The sequence below is a fragment of the Exophiala oligosperma genome (assembly GCF_000835515.1).
Source record: "Exophiala oligosperma strain CBS 72588 unplaced genomic scaffold supercont1.6, whole genome shotgun sequence".
Lineage (NCBI taxonomy): Eukaryota > Fungi > Ascomycota > Eurotiomycetes > Chaetothyriales > Herpotrichiellaceae > Exophiala > Exophiala oligosperma.
The window spans coordinates 2,290,596-2,313,701 of record NW_015622823.1 but is presented as its reverse complement, the minus strand read 5'-3'; the positions used below and the strand labels follow the sequence as shown (position 1 = coordinate 2,313,701).

The following is a 23,106-nucleotide window of genomic DNA, read 5'->3' as shown; positions in this document are numbered from 1 at the left end:
AGGACACACGCTTGAGGGTGCCGTTACTGCTTTGTAAAATGAAAAAGTCGGTCTCTCTTGACAGCCTCGTTAAAGGTGTTTGGGGTGTTCGGTTTACCCCACATCATCTCCTGGGAACTTCGGAGAGCCCCACGAATAAGATCCCACATCCGAAAAACGAAGGCAAGGTCTCTGATGATCATGTAAGCGATCTGGACAAGGACGCTTTCATGGGGGAAGCCTCACTAGACTCAGAACTTGACAGTAAGCTTACTGGACTCTAGAAGAGACGAAGAACCAGCGATCAGGGTGAATGCGAGTGGAGGTACGAAAAGGAAGTCTAGAGACAGTAACGACGGTATTATGTGATCTTCGGACCTCCATCGGCCTCAGGTTTCTCTACGGTTCGCCTTCTACTGAGTTAGTCAACTCTACCACCTCAAGAACGTATCTACACACGTACACAAACACCTTGTTCTCGACGTCAAAGCATCACCAGGGCACCCAACCATCTAACCCCTGCTTATTCCTTTGGTGGGAGGTGCTCAGTCTGACTAACCAGCTCCTTCTCCTTGTTGATCTCCACCTTCTCCTGACTTGATTCTGGAGCATCCAATCTAACATCCGTGGTCTCATCGTTGAAGAGGCGAGCGATTTCTTCCAATGACAATCCTTTACTTTCCGGAAAGTAAAAGAAAAGAGGTATGATGAAGCACACCAACAGACTCAAGAATACGAGGTAAAACTTCCATCCGATATCCGCAAACGCAGTAGGTGCCACTTCGAGGTAAATGAGGAGGGAACTCCAGTATGCCACGATCGAAGCCGACATTCCCTTCGCTCGGATGTGGTTTGGGAAGATTTCAGATGTGTAGACACTACAAAAAGAAAACACACATTCGTCAGAACACAGTCTCCGCATGAACCTTCGAGGGAGAAGACACTTACTAGGTGGTAACGTCAATGTTGAACGCAAACAGAGCAATGTGCAAAAACAGGAAAAACACACTAGCAACAGCTGCAGCATGTGATCCAGTCCTCTCAAAGGTGCTGAGAGCGGCACATTCGCCAATCAGCGCCAACGCGTCTCCGATCCATCCGATCTTGAGTGCATTGACACGGCCAATCTTGTCGATGGTAAAGGCGTTGAAGAAGTTGCCACTCAGAGCGAGAGTGGCATAGCATCCAGAAAAGAGCAGTTGCATAGTGGTACCGAAGCCGAGGGCACTGTAGAGTTCTGGGCCGTAGTCTATTTTCCAGGGGGAAAAATATCATGGTCAGTCGTCTTGTGAATCTTGATGGTCGAGACTTGACTTACTTGCAATAACAGTGGTACCTGTGGTTTGTGATCCGAACATCACAATAGCGCCTATGATCATTCGTTTTCTGTATGACGCTCTGACAAACATCTCTTTCCAAGACACCTCATTGTGCTTGTCAATTTCGTATTGTTGCTTGATTTGCTGGTACTCTCGGAACGCAAAGACATCGTCCGGGTCACTTTCGTCTCGATGTAGCCTTTGCACAATTTTCAAGGCTTCTTCGGCTCGTTCTCGAGAAATCACTATTCAAGCATCAAATGTCGTCAGTACTGTCGTCTAATCCTTGAGACTGACAAATTAGGACAAACTTACACCATCGAGGGGATTCCGGCATCCAGAGTATACCGACTGCGCAGAACAAGGCAGGAATGGCTTGGATGGCCAAAGGGAGACGCCACTGCGCACCACTGGCGTCGACGAAATAAAACCCGAAGCCGGCCCAACTAGAAATTCATCAGTCAACTTGTCACTGTGTGTCGACACAAACAACATCTCGGTTTCTTTGGGCCCACTCACCTCGCTGTAGCATAGCCGATGGTGACACAAATACCATGGAACCCAACCATCATACCACGAGAATGAGGAGGGGAAACTTCACTCTGGTACAGAGGAACAAGAGGTAGCAGCATGCCTGTCGTAATCAATCGATTTAGTATCTATTCAGGGCCAAAGTTTCTGCGAACATCAACGAGCCACGACTTACCAACTCCGAGTCCATTGATGAATCGGAAGATGAGAAAGGCAGCGATATGCTGAGGACATCCAGCCTGCAGAGCGCCTCCTACAGTAGCGAGGACGGCACCGATGAAGATTGATTTTTTGCGGCCCAACTGCTCGGCTGACCAAGACGCAAACAGGGCACCCAACACTTGAGGCGTTGTCAGTACAACTTCTTCGTCACCGCGGGAATGTGTTATGCTGGGCGTTACTCACAGCCTCCACCGGTATAGATACCGTTTGTTGCACCGGCAATTTCATTCCTGTTGGAACTCTTATCGAGACCAAAGTACGATCTGTGAAGGGCCCGGTCAGTATTTGATCACCGGCAAAATCCTCAATATGACGACCTGTCAGTGCAGGTTGTATCCAGACTTACATGAATGAAGGTTGCGCAAGGGTCGTACCAATAATGGTATTCGAGTATCCAAAGGCAAACGATCCCAGAGCCACAAAGGCCACAATGAGGATGTTGTACGCGTTGCGTTTCTTTTCAACCATTTTTGCCAATCCCGGTGCTAGAACCAGAGGGGTGATTGTAGAAAGAACCGGAAAAAAAAATGGCAATGAAACAGAAATATCAAATCTCCATACTCTCGCTACCCCAGATATATGAAGGAAAACAAGGGAGACCTGTTGAAATAAAACTCCACTGGACCAAGGGCACATGGCCATGACAAGTACCCATAGACGCACCCCCGGGAAGAGTACAAGAGTGGCATGTCTGTCCAATCACGACTATCTCGCAAATCCAACGTCTCCGAATTTTCTTAGGCTATGACCCTTCGTCTATGTCGACGGCTGAGAATTACCACAACGGGCCACATTCTCGGAATTGCATCGACATATTGGGCATAGTCTTGGTCTCTTCCGGAGTACCATCTTGGGTTTTTGGTCAGTGGTTAGTGGTTCGTGCTTCTCCGATGAAGTGGAACCACAAAAGAGCGGGAGAAAGATTCGGGTTGGTCTGTTGACACTTCGTCCCGGCGCCCGTAAGGGGTACAATAGTATTATTACTGTTATGTCAATAACCGACTACCACGCTTAGGCAAAACCACGTAGCTGGGAGAAGAAAAGTGTCCGCAAGAGATTTTACAAAACAGACATCAATACCTTTTGTACCGCTGTCCCAAAAAATCTGGCAGACACCCACACGGTTCGGCTTGGATTGAGAGAGCCGCCATTACCATGACCTCCAAATTTGTGCCCGTCTCGTTACTTTTGCCTTTGATTTCCCTTCTCCTCTACACCCAATCAGTCCACCTCTGGAGACTGGTGGGCAAGGTGGACATTGACCAAACCCGGCTCGTGAGGTGGGAAAACAGCACTCCCTTGAACGACGACCAGTGTGTCGTCCACCACGAGGCCGACGCCTGTGAAGATGTCAAGATTCACTACGCCTCATCGACGGCGTTTTTGGCGTGCGGAGATGCCCGGGAGAGGACAAACTGGTACCCTTGTGCCGGCGTGAGGACCGTCGAACGTCGTTCGGAATCCTCGTTTCGTGAGTCTCTCTTCAAGTACGACATCGACACCGGCAAAACCACCCAACTCGTCATCAAGGGGTTGGAAGGGGACTTCATCACTCATGGGATAGATGTTTTTCCTCTCCCCGAGGACTCTTCAAAGGTAAACAGACACCCGCCGATACACCATCATCGTCATTGGAAGCAGAAATATTGTTTAATCTCTTTCACTCCCACGCAGCGCCTCTCTCTCTCTCTATCTCTGACAAGATACTCGATAGATTCATATATTTGCCGTCAATCATGCTAGGGATGGGGACAGTATCGCCATTTTCTCCCATCAATCAGGTTCGGATGTTGTGGAGCTGGTCAAGAATGTCAAACATCCCAACATCAAGACTGCCAATGGAGTAGCAGCCACTGGACCTCTGTGAGTAGACCCAGGGCATAGTAATTTTATTCCGTGGCAACTTTTTTGTTTGCTGACCATCCGATGATCCAGGGAATTCTACGTCACAAACGATCATTACTTTGCAGGTGGTTTCTTGCGTGACATGGAGGGAAAGTTTGGCCCTTGGAGTTGGGCGACCCATGTTCAGTTTTGTGATGCCAGTGATGAGGTACGGAGTACTATTACAATACAAGGCCCCCCCCTCCCCCCATCCTCACCACGACGACGATTATCGTAAAATGCTGACTTACTTGACCAAACCAGGTCGTCTCATGTAAACAAGTCACAGGCACTTTTCCAGGTTCGAATGGTCTCAATGTTTGGGAAGACCGTTTATTTGTCGGAGATTCCAAAAATGGCACCGTGACAATATTTGAGATCCAAGGGGATAAATCCTTGACTCAGCTTCAACAAGTGGTAAGTCGCCGAGCTTGCTGTGAGCTTCCACGCAGAGAGACAAAGTGTCGATATTAACGTGATGATGATCGACAGGACCTCGGTGCCGCAGCAGACAACATCAATATTCTACCGACAACTGGTGATTTAATCGTCTCAGGTACGAAAATTCCTATTTCCCCCCCCCTCTCCCTTTGTGAAAATGTGTTCGTACTCTCTCCTCTTTTACGGACTGACTGATTGTTTGTTGATCCCAGTTTTCCCGACCTTGGAGGATTTGCCAAAGTACCTTGCAAACGTTGAAGGTCTGGGTAAAGACTTGTTGGTTCCGGCTGCTGCATTGAGACTCCGCAAGTCGACGAATTACGTCCCCGAACTTGCTTACTTCAACGACGGTTCCGTCATCAGTTTCCAAACGGCGGCTGCCGGAGATCCATACAACGACATTTATATCGGAGCAGGTGTTTTGCAGATCGGGGGCTTTGCGGTCTGCAAAGTGCCTCACGGGACTTTTGCATAGTAGCTGCCAAAACTGAGCACCTTTCACTGAAGTGATGAGAAGGCGCAGGCGGTTGGCGCGTTTGGGTTTGGCGATACACACAAGGCCGAAACGATACAGGTTGTGTGCATGACAAAGAGCCGTTTTGAAATGCTTCCGGTTCATTCAGGGACTTGAGTGCCTTGGAAACGACTTGCATGACCCGATTCCGGTTCAAGTAGGGTCACTTGGCATTACCATCGGGTTCTGAATCGCCTCAAATGTGAGATCGAGATCGTCCCAGAATGTATCATCGATCCAGGCGTCCCAAGGTTCGCCATCCAAAAGAGCGGATTCGGATATAAAGTGTTGCTCTGGCAAAACAGTGGCGGTCTCGCGATCTTCGGTTAGATGCACCAAGACGCCAGTACTGTGCGATCGCGCGGCATCATCATCAGTGGTAGTGACGGGACTGGTCGGTTGCAAAATCATGACACTACCATGACCCGAGTCATTAGTGAGACCACTAAAACCGATCCCAATAGCTATAGCGAAAGATTTTAGCTTCGTTCCAGATCTAGTTAAGAGTAAACACGAAAAGAAAATTTTTCCAACTCACACTTTTGAGACTTATTGACCGTCCGCCCCGACATCGAATATTGCATCTTGTCAAAAAGCTTCTGTATCATCTTCGTGTCTTGTAGCTCGATGAGACTGTGCGGGTCGACGCTACCTTCGGCAGGGTCGGTTTCCTTCATGCCTTCGGCCTGTTGCTCCATGGTCGTAGTGACCCAGCTGACTCCCTTCCAGTAGGTGATGAGTCTGTGCAGCGTCCTCAGACATACTTCGTAGTTGGATCGATTTGTCATTCTCCTCAGCGAGTTCAGCGTTGCAGCGGACGACTCGGAAATGAAGACCAAGCCGGCCACTTCGACGGCCTGGTCGATAAACGGGCTCGAAACGAGAGTCTTTGCGTCCACGACTTCGACCAAGCTGAGGATCGAGCTCATGGTCCTCGCGGACGAGAGCGCGATCCCTCGACTTTCGGCAGTCAGGCAAATGTTCTTGGCTTGTGCTTCTTGTCCATACCGCAAGCCCGGTCGGTGAAGCAGGATTACTATCTGGGCCCGAAGTTAGAGTCGAACTGCAGCACGTACAATCTTTCGCAGAGAGTTCCGCACCGTGTGAAACCACAAATGTAGCATGATAAAAGTACCACTCTCTCCCCTTGCTAGGTATGACTGGAAATTGTTGATGTCGAATAAAAGCGCTCGCGGAAGATTGGCGTAATAGTTGATGAGCTCATCATTGAAACGAAGGAGTTTGTCCCTAGTCTCTGCCCTGAGGGTATCAAGCTGTTCGGCATTGTTGAGCTCGTCATGGACCAAGCCCAAAGTCTGCATGATGACCACCATGCTCGGAAATGGGGAAGGGTATTCTACGTCGGCGTCAATTCGCGGCCATGGCACATCAATATACTTTCGGTCGATACTGAGTGGTCGACCTGTCGCGAATGAGATGATGTGGTCCAGATGATGCACACTGAACCACGTTCTCGAGACTGTCCAATACTCTTCGGATTCCAGTTTATCGGGCCCAGAGATGGCGGCCTGTTGTCTGTCGGCGTTGAGCTTGCAGGCCAGAGAGGACTTTACATACCTTGTGCATTCCTAGGTCCATGGCCATACGACAAGCCATACCCATATACATCCAAACTCCCACGTCGTGGTTATTGGCTAGCTCCAGCCATACCAGCATTAAAATACTAGCAACCACATCATAACTCGGGAGGTTGAGTAGAGGAACGAGTAGTATCTTGGCCTTTTGTGCAAAAGTGTCGCCTCTCATGTAGGGCGGATAGGTTTGAAATTCGGCCAATGGGCTAAATCGTGCAGAGAGTCCACAAATACTATTCAGGACCAGGGCAGAGACTTTGCCAGATCTGACCAGCTTGGTAAAAGCATTGCGATGATAGAATGGAAAATGACAACCGTAGTGATCAAAGAAGGTATTTAGGAAAGGGTAAAGTACCCGCGAAGCTGGAGTGATGCCGTCTTCTTCGAAGAGAGATGGCGATTCCTGCTTAGCCGCATTTGCAATGACGGCGTCAAATCTGCCAGACAGTTGATGCGCATCGGGCGTCTGTGGGCTCGGCGCTGAAGGGCGCGTGACATCGAACAACATCTTCTTATAGCCTGGGGCGATCCCGGTCTTGCCAAACCATCGGAAGAAGGGGATTCTGACAGACCGAGAGTCCGCAGGTCTAACGGGAACAGTCGTCAGGTCAGCCTGTGGTTGCAATGTGGTAGAAATACGCTCCTCGTCGCCTGCATTGTCACTCGGCGTCTCGGGAACAGTCTTCGAAGGATGCTGCATTACAAACTTGATGCGGTTTTGTCGCGGGTCCCGATAATCACATATCGAGTGGCTTTGCACACAAGCTATCGCGCGAGTTGATCAGACGAGTTGAGGAGTCGTAGGAGAGAACAATTCACCTGTACATGAAGGCTTTGTCCCACTACAGCGCAACTTCTGCTTCCGACATCGACTTGATGGAGGATCAGTAGTGAGTGTGAACTTCCGCTACGCAGAAACTCACCAGCAAGCCAATGAAGTCCTCTTTCTCTTTCCGGAGCCCTGAGTGCCCTCCATTCTCGTTCCCATCCGCAAGACCAACCATCTGGTAATGAGGTTCTCCTATGTGTAGAATCATAATTGGACTCTGTTGACGCAGCGTAGAGTGAGGTCAAAGTCATAATGTTCCCGTTGATCCCAAGAGGCTGTACCGAGTTTTTGCTTGGCAGTTCATTCTTGCCGCTTTTACAGCAACTACTCACCCTGACCTCTCGATATCAAGTCTTTCGCAGGACATAGAGTGGTCTTCGCTCTAAAGAGGCGTGTCTTGAGAGAGGAAGAGAGAGAGCTATGCATTTAGTTTGATATAAGCATGTCTAGACGTCTGTTCCGCCAGACCATTGTTATGTTGTTGGGCTAGACCTTGCGGTACGTGTTGGCGGAACCCACCATTGTACTTGTGTGCTGTATGTCCGAAAGTTAGAAATAAACGTGTTGATACGGAGTGTCTTCCATAATCATAATAGATAAGAGGTGACCGGGTTGCCGAAGCACCGAGAACGCCAGGACGGTTTAGAATTGATGCGAGCGATAAGGGATTACCACAGAACAGGCCCATGGGGGCGGATTTAGCCTACAGCCGTTCCACGTACGACCTCTGCGAGTGAAAAGAGAACACGTCAAAACATCATATCATTGCTTTCTAACGACTCGGCCGAAGCTCTTGAATTGACATATCAGGGAGAAGCTGTCAGGAGACGGGTAGACCATGGTGGGACTGTATCAGCCGCACGCCGTGAACTGCACGGTAACTTGGCTGACGAATCTTTTGAAATCGAACTCGAAGTAGGGATAGCATGAAGCTCATTTTGGTGAACCTATTTTCAGTATTGATCAGAATATGCCCTATTTCACCAGCACTGTCCGACCGACAACTTTGCCTTGAGCAAGTGCTTCGAGAGCCTGGCCGGCCTGTTCCCATGGAGCCTCTGTCATCTGAATTGGCTTGAGTTTCCCTTCCTTGGCCAGACGAGCGACAGCTTGAAGATGATATAGATCTCCAGTGTTGGTGCCGACGATAGAGGCGGCTTTGAAAATCATCGTCGCTAGGTTCAGCTGCATGATTCCACCACTGAGACCGACCAGGACCAATTTCCCGGTTTTCCGAAGCACGTCGAGCCCGAGTGTCGCAGACGCCGGGACATTGACGAAATCAACGACGGCCAATACGGGGCCCCCTGTGGCGGCCAGCAAGTCCGTGGCGGTAGTTTCTGTCCCTGAACGCACCGTGGCTGTGGCCCCTGCTTCCCGTGCGACCTTGACCTTCTCCTCGCTGATGTCGACACTAATGATCGAGCGATGGCCCAGTGCTCTCAACATCGAAATCGCCAACAAGCCCAGCCCACCAGCTCCGATGAGGACGACTGGTTCGTCCGATGGCAGAGGAAGGACCTTTTCAAGGGCGTTGTAGACCGTCACGCCCGAGCACCCGAGTGTAGATGCAAACGCCGGGTCAACGTTCTCGACGTCGACGAGGTACCTGGGATGCGGAACCACCACATGAGATGCGAAGCCACCGTGCAGGTTGATGCCCAGACTCTGCGGCTTCAGACATCTGTTGTTGTGACCTTCTTGACAGTGGTTGCACATCCCACAACCCAGCCACGGGAACACAACTTGCTGGGATTGTAGAGGGACAACGCCTTCTACTTCTGGACCCAATGCTGCCACGGTCCCGAGAATCTCGTGACCCAATGCTCGTGGTAAGGGTAACGTATATTTACCTTCCCAGAGATGCACATCAGAATGACAAACACCGCAGTGCGTGACTTTGATCAAGACCTCGGTACCTTTGGGTACCGGTAGTGGTTGGCGGAGGCGCTGTAGAGGTCTATTGTGCTCAACTACAGCCCAGAGCTCGAGCTCCTCTCTATCGTCCTTCGGTTCGATGAGTATGCATCATCACAATCACGAGATACTCAACTTACAAGGCTCATTTCGGTCCTCTCGCGCTCAAGGCTAGTCTTGACAAAGTGTCCCCAAAGGGCGATTAGACCCTCACTCAAACCTTCTTCAAGAAGTCAGGGGAAGTAGTCAAGAGAAATACTGAAAGTTTCCTTTTCTTTTTGTTTTTGTTTCTACCTTTTTTTCTTTATTTAAGAGGCTGACATCTCTTAATCTTGGTGCAAGTATTCATGAAAGTGGGTACAGATCCAGACAATCTAGAATGAAAGTCTGAACGATGGAGAAGCCTCCTGCTGAACGGCCGAATCCCATGCTTTCGCGGAATACTCCGTCAAACGCTTCTTGACAACGCTCGTCTTCTTGATGTATGAAGAAGTGGAGAACCATTTCCCGGTTAGTGGCGAGGGTCTTTCATCGTCGAGTTCGTCGTATTTGACCCTGACTATAACCTAGCGTTCCCGGACCTCGCTTAACACCTTCCTTCCCAGAAATAGCTATCACAGCTGTCACTTATTGGCATGGAAATGTTTGGAGGACACATAAAATGTCCCATCAATCTTGATAAGGCATGAAGTGACTTCAGTGGAGATTGCTTTCCAATGTATGTATAGCGTAGAGTCTAACAGAATCGCATAGATAATCTGCCTGGAGAGCAAGATCCCACAATGAACCCAGTCTGGCACAGAAGGCTCAGAAAGTACAGTCAGAGATTGTAATGCTATCATCAATGTCTTTGGGCCTCCGTTACTGTTGCTCCAAGGGGTTCAAAGACCTCCTGCTTCACGACTTCCGTCATCGGCCACATCCAGTGGGTCAAACGCTTGATACCTCAGTCCTTTTCATACAATTCTGCATCCACGGAGACACACATGTACTCTGGGGATGGCCACGTCTCCAGTGCGAGATCGAACACTTCAGAGAACTTCTCTTCCTGCCAGGGGAAATCTCTGACTGGTCCAGATTCTGAGTCGCTTACCGTAGATGTAAAGTGGAATGGTTGTGGCATACACGACGATAGTGACGACTGCCAGAACAATGCACACGTCGCGTACGTTGGACGCGGCAAGCCAGGGGCTGATGGCGAAGGTGAAGCCGAAGCCCCACAGGTTTCGTATTACGACAATTCCAACAAATGCTTCAACGGCAACGGGGCGATAACAGTCGACAACATAGCCTGTGCGAAGTTAATTCCTAGATAGGAGTCGGAGGACCCGAAAGTTTGGATACACTTACTCATGGCTAATTCTGAGGCAAATGCGTACGAGAACGAAGTCATAGCTTCACCGAATACCGGACCCATCCAATGAGTTTTCTGGTAAACAAGGATTAGTTCCGTCGCGTCGTGAAGACACGGCATCAAGTGAGACTCACATAGTAGGCAGCAAATCCGAAGATCAAGAGCGCTCCAGGCATAAAGACAAGAGCGGCAAAGAATAGGGGCAAACGATCCTCTGCCTCTCGAATTCCTCCGCGTCTTCGGGCCAGTGCAGTAGCAATACGATCACTGAGTGGACCAGCAATGATCAATCTGGGGATTTCCTGTTAGTCAGCGAAGGGCCAAACCACACCGATCTTCAAAAGAGACATACGCAAGAATACTCCCGGTAATGGTTCCCACACGAGTAAGGCCAAAGGCCGAGGCGGTAAAGTTGAATGGGGGCTCAAAAATGACAACTGCCAGCATACTGAGGATACATGCGAACCAGGCCAGATTGACACCATAGACACAACCGGCCTTTTGTAAATATTACGTTAGCTATCCACCAGCTGCACTCGAGGGGAAATGTTCAGCTTACCCACAAGACTGCCGGGTAAGTCGACAGGACACATATTTCTTTGAGAAGTTCCCACGTTGATTTCCTTTTGCATATCAATCTACCACTGTCCAGGTGTTGGGGTGAACTGTCACTCACCTTGACGTTCTTGGTAGGATTTGCCACGGAGCCATCCTTTGTAGCCAACCTTTTCGGGTCGGATGAGAGTCTGCAACTCTGGTGTCACTTTGAGGAGCACTCATGCCCTCTTTCTGCAAAATTTCCTCAGAATTGTCCTCATTGTCGACGCGAGTGGCAGTGTAGGGTTGCGTGTGGGATGATCTCAGGTAACGCGTCTCCTCAAAGAAGAAGAAGATGACCAGAAAGGTGAAGCCGAATCCGATGGTGGGAATCCAGCCGGTCCATCTCCAATCTATGTACGAGATTGGGGACGAAGCAATATAACCGTCCATAATGGTACCCAAATCCGTACCCAGCAAGGCGCACAGGCTAGAATATGAAACATAAAGATCAGTACACGATGGGTGCGGAACGCCAAGAAGGAGGGGGAGGTGACTGACAAGATAACCGCCATGTAGGTACCGCGTTCGTGCAAGAAGAACAAGTCTCCAGCGATCGTCATCGTCATGCCTTCGTAAGGGGCCAGGAGGAACCCCAGGATGAGACTCCTGGCATAATTGCTTCCAGAGGAATCGTAAACGGCGGTCCAGATGGACGTACAAATGCCACCGATAGAGGCTATAAGGTAGACAGTCCTGCGGCCGAGTTGGGCCGATATCAACGTATATCCAACATTTCCGAATCCCAAACCAAGAAGATTTATGGCCAAGGCGTAGTTCAATTGAGTTTCCGTGATGCCGATGTCCTCGATAGTGTACGTCCACGCGGCGATCGGGCCTGTGACGACCACGCCGCAGAAGAAGGCGAAGCACATGATGCCGAAGATCGTGAGCAATTTCTTGGGGTACGTCCAGTTCAATGGATCGTTGGGATCCGACGTGGGATGAGGCACCAGGACAATGTCCTTGCGGTCTCCATGGCCATCGGCTAGCAAGAAAAAGAATCAGAAGCCAATACAAGATCACAACAGAAAAAGCCAGCAACTTCCTTGTCCCAAAAAAAGAAAAGAAAACACTTACAAGCGATCAGTTGTGAAGTGCCATAGATGCCGTAGGCAACTTCATTGACAGAATCGTTGCGTTCCGCCATTTTTTCGGACTTGTTGCACCCACTGTGCCTGATATTGATCGTCGTCGTGTTGACGTTCTGGGGTTCTTCTTTCTGTGGGCAACAATCTGGACTGTCTAAACGAGTGACTGACATTATTTTTTCGGGGACCCCCAATTCCAAGGTGTTATATATCTTTTGGCCTAACCGACTTCACCGAAAGGCTTCTCCTTTCAGGGAGATTGAAAGCTCAGTGTATGTGCGGTGCGTCGGAGTTTAGCGAGACTAGAATTGCGGGAACACACCGAACGGATGTAGACGAGCTCAAGAATATTGTAGATCTCTTATCACAATACTCCGTACGGAGTAAGGCCCTATGGATACACCGTACCGCCTCAGCTCCACGAGAGTGCTCGGTTCCTGCATGGGACGAAACCGTCTTTTACTTTGTCGGGGATACTTAAACCTGGGCATATTCTACAGAGTACTCGTATGGGTATCGCATGAAATAGTTGATAGATTAGCCCTTCTTGAGAGCAGTATTAATGAGGAGGGAGGGCATTTCACCCAGCTCCACTATGCGGGCCAATGCCATGCAAATGTACACAGCTTTGGCGTCTTAGCCTTTTTTATTCCCAATTGGCCAAGCTCGGTATACGGGCTTCTTAATAGTATTCAAGATGCGCCCCTCCTAGACAAGCTTCCAACCATTGGCACACTGATTACGCGGCTCTAAGGGCAACGTCCACGTCCCTCTCTCCACCACAGCAAGGCTTGAGTAAGGGCGGCATCAACTCTTCTCCACATTTGGGGTGAAGAACGAGGCTGAATTTGACTGGACAGACTGGCCCCATTTTCAATCCTTCATCCAGGAAGAAACACCGCACTACACACAAACATCGGTAGTCTTGACGATTATGAATATCTATTGTGCGACCAAGATCTAGTACCAGGTAGGTCAGTCACATATCTGATTTCTATCCTACGCTTCCGCAGCAGCCTTTCTAAACTCCTCAACTTTCCCTTCCAACACACAACCCACCGCCCTCTCCAGAGCAACGACAAACTCGGCCTGAACCTGGGTTTCCATCTCTTCACCCGCCAACTCACCTTTACTCAAAACACGTTCCTGAAGCCCCATGTCCCCTACGCGCTCCCAATCCACCAGACTCTCAATGCCATTCTGGAGTTCATCCGCATCCTCAACATCGATCCCAATCTCCCTGAGGCATTCCAACGCCTTCCCATCCGCATAGGGCCACAACGCGTCTCCCCATCCATACACACACTGGATACGTCTGCAGAAGATCTCCCCGCCTATCTTGCCCAACCCAGGCACCGTCTCCTTGATGTGCTCGACGACACCGTTGGGCCCTTCGTTGTTGGCCTTCTCCGCGAGGTCGAACATGGTGTCGCCGGCCTTGTCGGGCGCGTACTCCCGCGCCATTCCAGAAAGGTACCTCGCCGTCTTCTGACGGTGTTGCGTCTTGGCATCTTCGAGGGCCTGCCATACTTTGTCCTCTCCCGCGTCGACGATGCGCTTGGCCGTGCCAAAGTTGTACGGCTCGTTGAGCAACGTACGGATGCTCCTCAACCCCAGCGCGTGGCTGAGCGGCTTACTCAACAGGTGAGCGCAGACCAGATGCTCAAAAGCCGTCAAGGAAGTCGGCGACGTGAGCGAGTAGCACTTCAATCCCTGCTTCTTCTTGGCCGCTTCTAGTTCTTCGTCTGGAAAACAATACGGCAGCGCGTCCGCGGAGAGTAAGAAGTTCAACAGCTGTTTCAGAGTTGCACGGCCACTCTTCGTCCCCTTTGTTCGAGCCGCTTTTTTCGACCCGTTTTGGTCTTCTTCGCCTGTAGGTCGTTCCTCGTGCTTTCGCTTTTGTCCAGCGTGAGCATCTCCCTCGGACCCTTCTTGCTCTTGTCCCTCTTCCTTCTTGTTTGGTTCAGACTCTTCTTGTGCGCCGCTGTTTTCCATTTCAGCATCTTTTTCGTTTTTCTTGGTTCCGTTTTCCTCCTTTGTATTGACAGACTCATCCACCCCGTTTTCATGGTCCTTCGAAGGCATCTTGACTCCAATCAACGACTATAAAACTTTTTTATTCAAGTGAGTCGAAAAACCCCGACTCGTTTCAAAAACATAATAAAAGTCACTTGGCCGGGAGGGAATCTACCCCTCTTTGTACTCGTGCCTGAGGGACTCCATTATCTGTACATGACTAGCATCCTCACATCATGCAGCTTGGAGGAGTTGAGGTTCCGTTGCGGTCGATCTCAAAAAGTCATGACGTAAATCGGAAAACCGTCAACAATGGAACTCCGTATACCTCAAGGAAACCAGGCATTGCCATTCTCCACCAAGATTGAGAGATGTCATGGTACGGGTGAGTATTTGCTTGCTGAGAGATCGCATGTTAAAAATGATGATGAATCAATCGTCAGAAAACAACGGAGCGACTACGTCGGGGGACGCGAGGCTGGCGAGGCTGAAGTGGAGTTAGGAGTACAATATGTACAAGTGCTTTCATGACTAATAGGAAAACAGAAAAAATCGTGAATAGTTTGGAAATGTAGACAAGAGATTGTCTTGAATCAGTATTTTATTCTGTTTCTTCGACTCCCAGGGCCTGTGTCCCCGAGTCAAAATATAGACTACAAAACAAAGACGCCTCGATGACCACACTACCCCATAGAGTGTAGACAGTTTGTTCATGGCCAAATATGATAAATCCCATTCACCATCATTCAGCATGAGAGGTCACATTACGTATCATGACGGGGGTCTTCGTAAACTACCTTTCCCTTCGTCCTTCATAACTGGTAACACCCTTCCTTCCAAAAGGAACGACCAAGTTTGTGACCCATACCGTCCCCGATTACAACTCCCTATAGTCGGCCTGCCTCGCCCGTTTCTGTCGATTTTGAAATCGTTGAGGGTTCACTGGTTGTCGCATATACGCATTGTCCTCCTCGTTTCCGACATGATGCTGCTGATTTGCAAACTTCCCACCCGCCGGTCCTGCCGGTGTGTAACCACCTTGGTTCATCGACTTTGGACCCGTGGGGACACCGGCCATACCGGCAGGTTGTGTTGCTGGCTTATTTTGAATATTGTTATTGTTGTGAAAGCCGCCTCGTTGCTTGAAACCACCTCGATTGTTGTTCCTCCAGTTTGGTCCCTGTCCGTAGCCTTGGTTTTGGTTTTGGTTTTGGTTCCAGTTATTGTTTTGCATGGGTTGATTACCGCCGAAACCACCCATGCCGTTATTGCCGGGTTGAAACATGTTCATGCCATTCATACCATTCATCATGTTGAAATTCGGATTCATGAAACCCATCCCGTTCATGCCGTTCATGCCGTTCATGCCGTTCATACCCATGCCCATTCCCATTCCCATTCCCATATTCATGGGGTTCATCATAAAAGGGTTAAATCCAGGCATTATAGGGAAGTTCATGCCATTCTGCATCTGCGAGAAATCCGGGGGCATCATATTTTCAGGAAACTCGTTCTTGTCGTCAGATGAATCGACCTGGTCCTCGTCTGTTGTTTGGACGGCTTCTGACTTGGGGGTCTCCGATGCTACTGCGTCCCCAGACTTCTGACGCTTCATCGCTGGTACGTCAAGGTTACCCGACACATTGGAATCGTTCACTTCACTCGCACTCCGTTTCTTGGACTGTGCGCTTGACGAGACAGGTGAGGCACCAGCTTGTGAAGTTGGTCTAGACCCGGCAACAGAGCCGTTTGCCTTGGGTGATTCTGCTGTAGCAGTAGGACTTCTAGACTGTTGTTTTTCATTTTGCTTCTCTGCTTCATACTCCTTGATCTTTGCCTTCATGTCTTCATCAGGTTCCAGCCGTTCAAGGCTGATGTTCTCAGTCTCGCATCCGGGACAGGTAAGATCATTCTCAAGCAGGGCATTTTCAATACAGTCATGACAATATGTCTTCCCACAACAAGGTGTCTTCATTGGGTCTACAAACAAGCGCTTGTCGATCGAGCACTGCAGGCCTCGATCTTGCAGCTCCTTGTCGCCAACTTGTACTTTCTCTTTAGCCGCTTCCGCAGCCTTGACTTGTTCCAAATGTTTCTTCCATGCTTTTTCATCTGCCTGTGCAAATACATATTCTCCTTCGGCATTCACCATAAGCTTTTGTCGGTCGGCATCATCCAATTTATCGACATCCGATTGATCAATTTTCTTCAACATTGACCGAGGAATGCCGGTTGTGCGCTTGATCCGATTCTTGTTGTCATAATTTACGTCGTCATTCGTGGGACAAGCTTGAATCCAGTGACCTGAGGATTGTTAGTTTGTGTGATCTTGATATCAACAAGACAGGGAGACTTACCTTTCTTGCCGCAACGGTAGCAGATGTAGCCGTGTGGTGGCTCACCTTCCGGGACGTTGGCTTTTTTAGCGAATGATTTTCCGGGCATAGCAGCTCTAGTCTCGTGTGACATCTCTTCTTGCTTTTGTTGCCATTGTGCGTCAGTAAACTGCAGCATCGCCTTCAATCTCTCTTCTTCAGTCATGAACTTGTCCAAATCCACTGTTTTGGCAGCCCTATTCGGTGCACTTGAGCTGGGTTTGGCGCTAACTGGTGGTTTTCCAGAGACATAGCGAGCAGCACGACCTTTGCCAGGCGCGGCGGCCGGTAATCTTCGAGCGAGAACCGTCGAATCTTTGGGGATGATCTCGGTGTCATCTGTGTATTCTTCATGAAATGTTAGCTTTATATCATTTATAATCGGTACCTCTGGGAGTCCTACCTTCATTGCTATTCTCTTTGTAGATCTTGAGATCAAAATCGGTACCGTCGCCCAAGCGAGAGATGTTGATGATTTCACGTTTGAGATTCCAAACATCGGTATGAGGGCCATCAATGGTCACGCGTTGTGGTTCTTTCTGTGACTTGAATTTGAAATACACGTAGGATGCCATGGCGGCAGTGCCACAGGGGCAGAAAGCGTAGTTGATACCAGTTGAAGAGGCTTATCAAGGTCAAGTCGGCGGTGCGCGCAATGGTGAAAAGTGCTATTGACTCTGTTCCAGGGACAAGAGGTCAAAGATAACCAAGGCAAAGGGAGATGATATTGAGAAAAAAGGTAAACAAGTAATAGATCAGGCCTCGGGAGAGCTCTGACGTCCAACTCAGGCGAGAATGAGAAATCTTCACGACCTGCACCAATTGTGCCTTGTACCAAAACCCAATCGACCTGCTATTCCTCAACGCAAGATACAGTCTACCGCCGTTCCCAGTATCGACCGATTCTTGACACCAAAATTTCCCCCCTCACTGTGTATCCGAGTGATGAGAGCAAACACGATGTGTTCTGCCCGAGGTTTCACAAGAGAATGGACGAATTAGTCTGTCGGGTAACGCCTCCTCCACCGTTTGCGGTGATTCCGGGATCGGGAAGACAAAGACAATACCTAATAGATCGTCGGGAAAGTTATGATACAAGGTGAAAAGAAAAATGTCGGTCTTGAACAAAAGGCGATGAAATATTTGCTGAAGAAGGAGTGATGGATGAGTAAAGGTTGAGTGAGGGTGATGGAAGGTGGAAGAAAACCCGAGCGGCGCAGGCGGAACCATTCACTTAATTATACGGAGTATCGCGGGCGCCGAGGCAAGGAGCGGGCACGTTCACGTGACTTGTACTTGACTTCAGCCTGATCACATGACTGCAGCCTTGTCAGGACAAGACTGAATCGATTGCAAGATTTCATTTTCCTTTGACATGAACATATTGTAGTGGACGTGTCCATAATTAATTAAATTCAAGAAGATCATGAATAAAGTCCGGGCTGCCGAACCACCATGGCCGGGGAAAATCTAAGCAATGTCTTTGGCTTCCAATTTCTTCGTAACTTCCATCAACACCTCTTTTGTGCTCAAGTACGCATTCTTCGGGTCCTTTCTAACTCGCTGCCAAACTTCTCCATGCTTCGGCTCCGTTGCTATACATTTGTTGATGACGTCCTCTCGCTTCTCCTGTGCTGTTGTCAGTCTTAAGTCACCCCCAATCACGCAAGTGTGACGACTACTCACCTCAGTGCCATGTTGCATGAGAAACTTCAGATACCACGCCCACGTATCTCCAAGATCAGAATCCAATACAATTGCTTTCTCGAACCAACTCATCGCTTTATCGAGGCGTCGTTCGCTCCAAAAGATTCGCGCAATCGTTACGAAGAGTATAGCATCGTTATCCACAGCCTTGATGGCTTCTAGGGCCAAAGGCTTACGCTGAGTTCGAGGCTGGAGTGTCCAGATATTCTCCGACAACAGCAAGCCGGACTTTGGACACTCTTGAAGTGCCTTTGACATCAAGGTCTTCGCTTGTTGAGTGTTCGGCGGTTTGGTATTCAATTCGATCCTGATACTCTCCACCCAAAGCTCAGGATTTTTTGGGTTCTGCAGTCTAGCCCGGTCAAGCACTGATCGAGCTTTGATGATGATGCCAGCCTTCACCTCGAGTCGTGCTGCCAGAAGCCATAGTGGCACTGACTTTGGACAAGCTCTCGTGCCTTGCGAATATGCTTCGCGCGCCTGCGGAACCATACCTTTGTCTTCGTAAATTTGACCCTTGATCATCCACAGTTTCGCACTACGGGGAAATCGAGTCTCTTTCTTGTCGACAACGGTGGAAGTAAGACCTTGAAGAACCAGGTCAAGAGCAACGTCAATATTGCCCAGTTGTCGCTCATATGCAGCACTTTTGTACCACACACGCTCCGTCGACGCTTGCTGTCTTGCTGTAGAAAGTAATTCTCTGGCTTGGTCGACCTGTTTTGCGTCGGCTTCCAGCTTGACCGCCGCCAGCCAAATTTCCTCGGATTTCGGGTTTTGATTAAAAGCTCTCGCGAGGACACGGCGAGCGTCGTCGACGTTGCCTGCATACCATTGTTCCCGAGCAAGCTGCAACCATAGCTTCGTAGATGTCGGGCAAGCTTCGACTGCCTTCTCCAAAACCTGCCACAGCGCTTCCTTCGTGCCATGATGTCTTTCAAGGTCTGCCGCCTCGATCCATAGTGACATGCTCGTGGGAAAGATACGGAGTGCATAAGCATATATAGCGCGAGCAGTCTCGAACCGATCTCGGCCCATACTAGCCTTGGCGTCATCTTTGAAGATTTCTTTGCGGTCGTCGTCCTCGTCAAGTCCATAACCGAGTGTCTCTCGGATAATGGCACCGCAGGTGAGCACGGCGCCCTCTCCTTCGCATTTCTCTGCTTCGGCGATCCACTCTTCACGCTTGAGCATAGCCCCTTCTTTGACAAGAGCCTTGACAGCACGATTCATGATGTTGACCTTGTTCGCATTGCCCATCTGCTCCTGTAACCGCGCTGCAGCGATCCAGATTTCGTGACTGGTTGGCACGGCTTTTCGTGCTTTATTTAGCACAGCCTGGGCAGCCTCAGGACTTTCCAGACGTGCCAAAGCAAGCCATAGCTCGACTGAAAGGGGGATAATCTCAGTGGCTTTGGCAAGCAGCAACTTGGCGTCTTCAGGATCTTCTTCCAGATTCACCGCTTCCTTCCAGATTGCAACGGACTGGGGAATGTGATCGATGGCTTGCCGTAATACTCGCTTTTTGGCTCGAGGATCTGATTCTAGTTTCATCGCTTCGATCCATAGTCTCGTTGATCGTTCGTTGTTCTTGATAGCGTTGGCAGCAATAATCTTCGCGTTATGATTGTCGTTGAGTCGAATATTTTCCAGCCACGCATCCTCACTCTTGGGACACTGCTCACATCCTTGAGCGATCAATTTCCTGGCAGAAACAATTTTTCCAGCCAACTCATCCAAACGTGCAATGGCGATCCATCCAGGGGCATGTTTGGGGTTAGTCTTGATGACCGACTCGAGCAGAACTCTGACTCGCTTGACGTCTCCTACGGCCAACTCCGAAGCCTTGAATTCTGCGGTGTTCAGACTAGTCAAGTAGCCTTTGGTGTCGATTGCAGTCGCTGTCCCAGTCCCAGCATCTGCTTGCGCTGCTCTATCCAACCTAGCCTTGAGCACTTTGTCTCTCGCAACACCAATTGCAGCAAAATTTGTCATCGTCCCATCTTTATTGTCGGCCCTCACTGCACTCTCTGCGCCGTCATCTTCAACAGTCGTCTGCATTTCCGTTGAGTCTCTCGCACCAGCCAGCACACTGTCTGGAACGGCATAAAATCGCTGTCTCAAGTTCTGTTTCGATCTTCGATTCTTGCCCGTGAGGTCGCCAGGATCAGGGAGATTGGCCCACTCTTCGTCGGTTATCGCAGCGAGTGGTCTCTTGAGGTCTGCAAACTGTTCTGCTATCTTTGGGTTCTTTCGATTGTACTCTTCGATCTCTTCTCGTTCTCGTGCTTCCCTAGAGGACCGCGAAGGAGTTATGTCGGTAATCTGCTCACCCAGGAGTGGAAAAGATAAACCACAGGCTTCTCTGACAGAGGGCAAGGGTTGGGGGTAAAGAGTGTACTAACCTTTGGGCTTTCCGCCGTCTTTCCATCTTCTCCTCTACTTCCTGGTATATTCTATCCGCCTCGTCATCATCTCTATCGTACTGCCCGAAGGCGAACAGGCCAGTCTCGTTGTCAGGATCCTGAAATCGTTCGTCGTCCTCCTCTGGCTCGTCCGGCTTCTTTCCCGCGGCTCCATAAGCGGTAGGAGGCGCAGCGCCCAGTTGTGCTGCTCTCTTAGCAAGCGCTTCCTGTATCTGCTCTGCACTGGGGCCTTCTCTAGCGGGACCGAGATCAGATCGTGTGGTAAATCCAGTCGCGCCTCGACCTAGACCAGCGACATAATTTTCGGGGGCCTGCTGGCTCAAGAAATCCCGTCGCGATGCCATCTTCTTGGATGTTTTGACGACGATACGATATTGAAGGAGGGTCAACAAGCGCTTTATTGCCTCGAGAGGCTTCGCCAAATCGCTATGGAAAAATATCAATACAAAACACTCGCAAGTCAGGAAAGTGATTGAAGTCGCCGAAACGCAGGCAGATTTTCCCCACACTTTACGCTGTTTCTCCAAAGACAAAAAAAAAGTCATACGACTTTTGAACATGCGCGAGTTGTGAATTCGATCGCACGCAAACACTTCACTCTCTTCTCCTCGACATCGTCTTCTGCCTTCACTTGCCTTTTCGGTTCTCATATACGCTTACTCCTGTCTCACATAGCACCCGAACCCTCAAAACCTTGCCAACATGCCAAAAGCCCAACACAAAAAGCGGCCGTCCGCTTCCTCTTCCTCACCCTACAACAAACCCGGTGGTGCCAACGCCAACCCCTCGTCCGGTCAATCCAATGCAATCTTCAAAATGAACACAGACCTCGGTCAGCACGTCCTCAAGAACCCCGGCGTAGCCCAGGCCATCGTCGACAAAGCCGACCTCAAGCAATCCGACACCGTTCTCGAAGTCGGCCCGGGTAGTGGTAACCTCACGGTCAAGATTCTGGAAAAGGCGAAAAAGTGCATAGCAATCGAACTCGACCCTCGCATGGCAGCCGAAGTGACGAAACGAGTCCAGGGTACGACGCTGGGTCGCCGTCTCGACGTGATCCTGGGCGACGTGATCAAGACCGACCCCCTCCCCTACTTCGACGTCTGCATAAGCAACACGCCCTACCAAATCTCGAGTCCTCTCGTCTTTAAACTGCTCGCTACCATGCCCTCACCGAGAGTCTGCATCCTCATGTTCCAGCGCGAGTTCGCTCTCCGCCTGTTCGCCAAACCGGGCGACAAACTCTACTCGCGGCTCAGCGTGAACGCTCAGATGTGGGCCAAGATCGACCACATAATGAAAGTGGGCAAGAACAACTTCAAGCCTCCGCCGGCCGTGGAGAGCAGCGTCGTCCGCCTCGTGCCCAAGAACCCCAGGCCCAACATATCGTACGAAGAATGGGACGGCTTGTTACGGATCTGCTTTGTGCGCAAGAACAAGATCCTCCGAGCCAACTTTTTGGGCACCACGAGCATAATGAACGCCCTCGAGGCGAATTACAGAACGTGGTGTGCGCAGAATGATGTTCCACTTGAAGACGGCCCTGCGGACGACTCGACACCAATGACGGACGTGGAGAATACGACCGCTAACGATGACGAGGCCGAGGAAGAATGGGACGGATTCATGGATGTAGACGGTGACGACGATGACCTTCCGGAATTTTTCAAGCAGCAGCAACAGCAACAGGCGGCCATCAAGACGTCAAGGGGAGCCGGTAGGAAAAGGAGAGGCAAAGTTGCCGAACTGGTACGCGAAAAGATACGATCGGTCCTCGAAGACAAGACTCAACTTGCCGACAAGAGAGCCAGGATGTGCGACGAAGGAGATTTTCTCAAGCTGTTATACCATTTCAATCTGGAAGGGATTCATTTTCGGTGATTTGAGGATCACGAAGAAGGATGTCACTATATTTGGTTGACGCTCGATTCTCGCGAGACTTGATGATGATGATGACGACGACTATGATGACCATACATCACTTTGAGAGAATTTCTTTACGACGTGTTACGATGTGATATGTAACTTCTTTGATACCCCCACTTCATCACCAAGGAAGAGGACTATTTTGCCAGGTAGATGTGGAAAAAACAAACAAACAAAAGCATTTCTTCAATTACTTTTCAGTCCATGTATGGATTAGCAGCGCTGATGATTTCAATAAGACTTCATTAAACCAGGGACTTTTTTTTGAAGGAGATCTGGAATCTTTTGAGTATTTTTCAATCTTTTGCTTCTTCTTGACCTATCGATACCTAATATGTCGACCTTTTTATGATGGCCATCCATCCATCGCGGCAATGGTGAGC

The 23,106-nt window shown here is 49.7% G+C and overlaps 6 protein-coding genes across 7 annotated transcripts; 1 reads left to right on the top strand and 5 right to left on the bottom strand.

Annotated features, from left to right (window-relative positions):
* Positions 1-502: 502 nt before the first annotated feature.
* PV06_07233 (uncharacterized protein) lies at positions 503-2,519 on the bottom strand (the record flags this gene model as incomplete). Its single annotated transcript, XM_016408438.1, has 8 exons — positions 503-857; positions 928-1,228; positions 1,298-1,543; positions 1,614-1,744; positions 1,818-1,932; positions 2,005-2,169; positions 2,235-2,314; positions 2,398-2,519. The coding sequence occupies 8 exons, from the start codon at positions 2,517-2,519 to the stop codon at positions 503-505; spliced, it is 1,515 nt and encodes a 504-aa protein (XP_016261918.1).
* Positions 2,520-4,519: 2,000 nt separating this feature from the next.
* On the bottom strand, positions 4,520-7,254 carry PV06_07232 (uncharacterized protein). The gene is made up of 4 exons (XM_016408437.1): positions 6,469-7,254; positions 5,991-6,419; positions 5,429-5,930; positions 4,520-5,354 (listed from the first exon to the last, which is right to left on the bottom strand). The coding sequence occupies exons 1-4, from the start codon at positions 7,183-7,185 to the stop codon at positions 5,044-5,046; spliced, it is 1,959 nt and encodes a 652-aa protein (XP_016261917.1). The 5' UTR covers positions 7,186-7,254; the 3' UTR covers positions 4,520-5,043.
* Positions 7,255-13,264: 6,010 nt separating this feature from the next.
* PV06_07231 (uncharacterized protein) lies at positions 13,265-14,392 on the bottom strand. Its single transcript, XM_016408436.1, has one exon. The coding sequence runs from the start codon at positions 14,356-14,358 to the stop codon at positions 13,273-13,275; it is 1,086 nt and encodes a 361-aa protein (XP_016261916.1). The 5' UTR covers positions 14,359-14,392; the 3' UTR covers positions 13,265-13,272.
* Positions 14,393-14,850: 458 nt separating this feature from the next.
* PV06_07230 (uncharacterized protein) lies at positions 14,851-17,852 on the bottom strand. Its single transcript, XM_016408435.1, has 3 exons — positions 17,068-17,852; positions 16,647-17,012; positions 14,851-16,593 (listed from the first exon to the last, which is right to left on the bottom strand). The coding sequence occupies exons 1-3, from the start codon at positions 17,237-17,239 to the stop codon at positions 15,167-15,169; spliced, it is 1,965 nt and encodes a 654-aa protein (XP_016261915.1). The 5' UTR covers positions 17,240-17,852; the 3' UTR covers positions 14,851-15,166.
* A 170-nt stretch (positions 17,853-18,022) lies between these two features.
* Positions 18,023-21,266, bottom strand: PV06_07229. Of its 2 annotated transcripts, none has more exons than XM_016408434.1 (3): positions 20,777-21,266; positions 18,351-20,696; positions 18,023-18,293 (listed from the first exon to the last, which is right to left on the bottom strand). In XM_016408434.1, the coding sequence occupies exons 2-3, from the start codon at positions 20,430-20,432 to the stop codon at positions 18,135-18,137; spliced, it is 2,241 nt and encodes a 746-aa protein (XP_016261914.1). In that variant the 5' UTR covers positions 20,433-20,696; positions 20,777-21,266; the 3' UTR covers positions 18,023-18,134. The 2 variants fall into 2 exon arrangements, with proteins under 2 accessions (XP_016261914.1, XP_016261913.1); XM_016408433.1 differs by having other exon boundaries at positions 18,351-20,664.
* Positions 21,267-21,387: 121 nt separating this feature from the next.
* PV06_07228 (dimethyladenosine transferase) lies at positions 21,388-23,009 on the top strand. Its single transcript, XM_016408432.1, has one exon. It carries the CDS (start codon positions 21,500-21,502, stop codon positions 22,676-22,678), a length of 1,179 nt encoding a protein of 392 aa, XP_016261912.1. The 5' UTR covers positions 21,388-21,499; the 3' UTR covers positions 22,679-23,009.
* The last annotated feature ends 97 nt before the right edge of the window (positions 23,010-23,106 follow it).

Excerpts from the sequence above, each read along its gene's own strand:
- PV06_07232 (XM_016408437.1), bottom strand. The coding sequence starts at position 7,185 with ATGCAGCATCCTTCGAAGACTGTTCCCGAGACGCCGAGTGACAATGCA. Across the intron at positions 5,931-5,990 it reads TACATTTGTGGTTTCACACG|ATAGTAATCCTGCTTCACCG; the intron begins GTGCGGAACTCT and ends CTTCGGGCCCAG. Across the intron at positions 5,355-5,428 it reads GGTCAATAAGTCTCAAAAGT|CTATTGGGATCGGTTTTAGT; the intron begins GTGAGTTGGAAA and ends CTTTCGCTATAG.
- PV06_07231 (XM_016408436.1), bottom strand. The coding sequence starts at position 14,358 with ATGCCTTCGAAGGACCATGAAAACGGGGTGGATGAGTCTGTCAATACA.
- PV06_07230 (XM_016408435.1), bottom strand. The coding sequence starts at position 17,239 with ATGGCATCCTACGTGTATTTCAAATTCAAGTCACAGAAAGAACCACAA. Across the intron at positions 17,013-17,067 it reads CAAAGAGAATAGCAATGAAG|AATACACAGATGACACCGAG; the intron begins GTAGGACTCCCA and ends CATTTCATGAAG. Across the intron at positions 16,594-16,646 it reads CTACCGTTGCGGCAAGAAAG|GTCACTGGATTCAAGCTTGT; the intron begins GTAAGTCTCCCT and ends AACAATCCTCAG.
- PV06_07229 (XM_016408433.1), bottom strand. The coding sequence starts at position 21,141 with ATGGCATCGCGACGGGATTTCTTGAGCCAGCAGGCCCCCGAAAATTAT. Across the intron at positions 20,665-20,776 it reads AGACGGCGGAAAGCCCAAAG|GGAAGCACGAGAACGAGAAG; the intron begins GTTAGTACACTC and ends GCGGTCCTCTAG. Across the intron at positions 18,294-18,350 it reads TCATGCAACATGGCACTGAG|GAGAAGCGAGAGGACGTCAT; the intron begins GTGAGTAGTCGT and ends ACAACAGCACAG.
- PV06_07228 (XM_016408432.1), top strand. The coding sequence starts at position 21,500 with ATGCCAAAAGCCCAACACAAAAAGCGGCCGTCCGCTTCCTCTTCCTCA.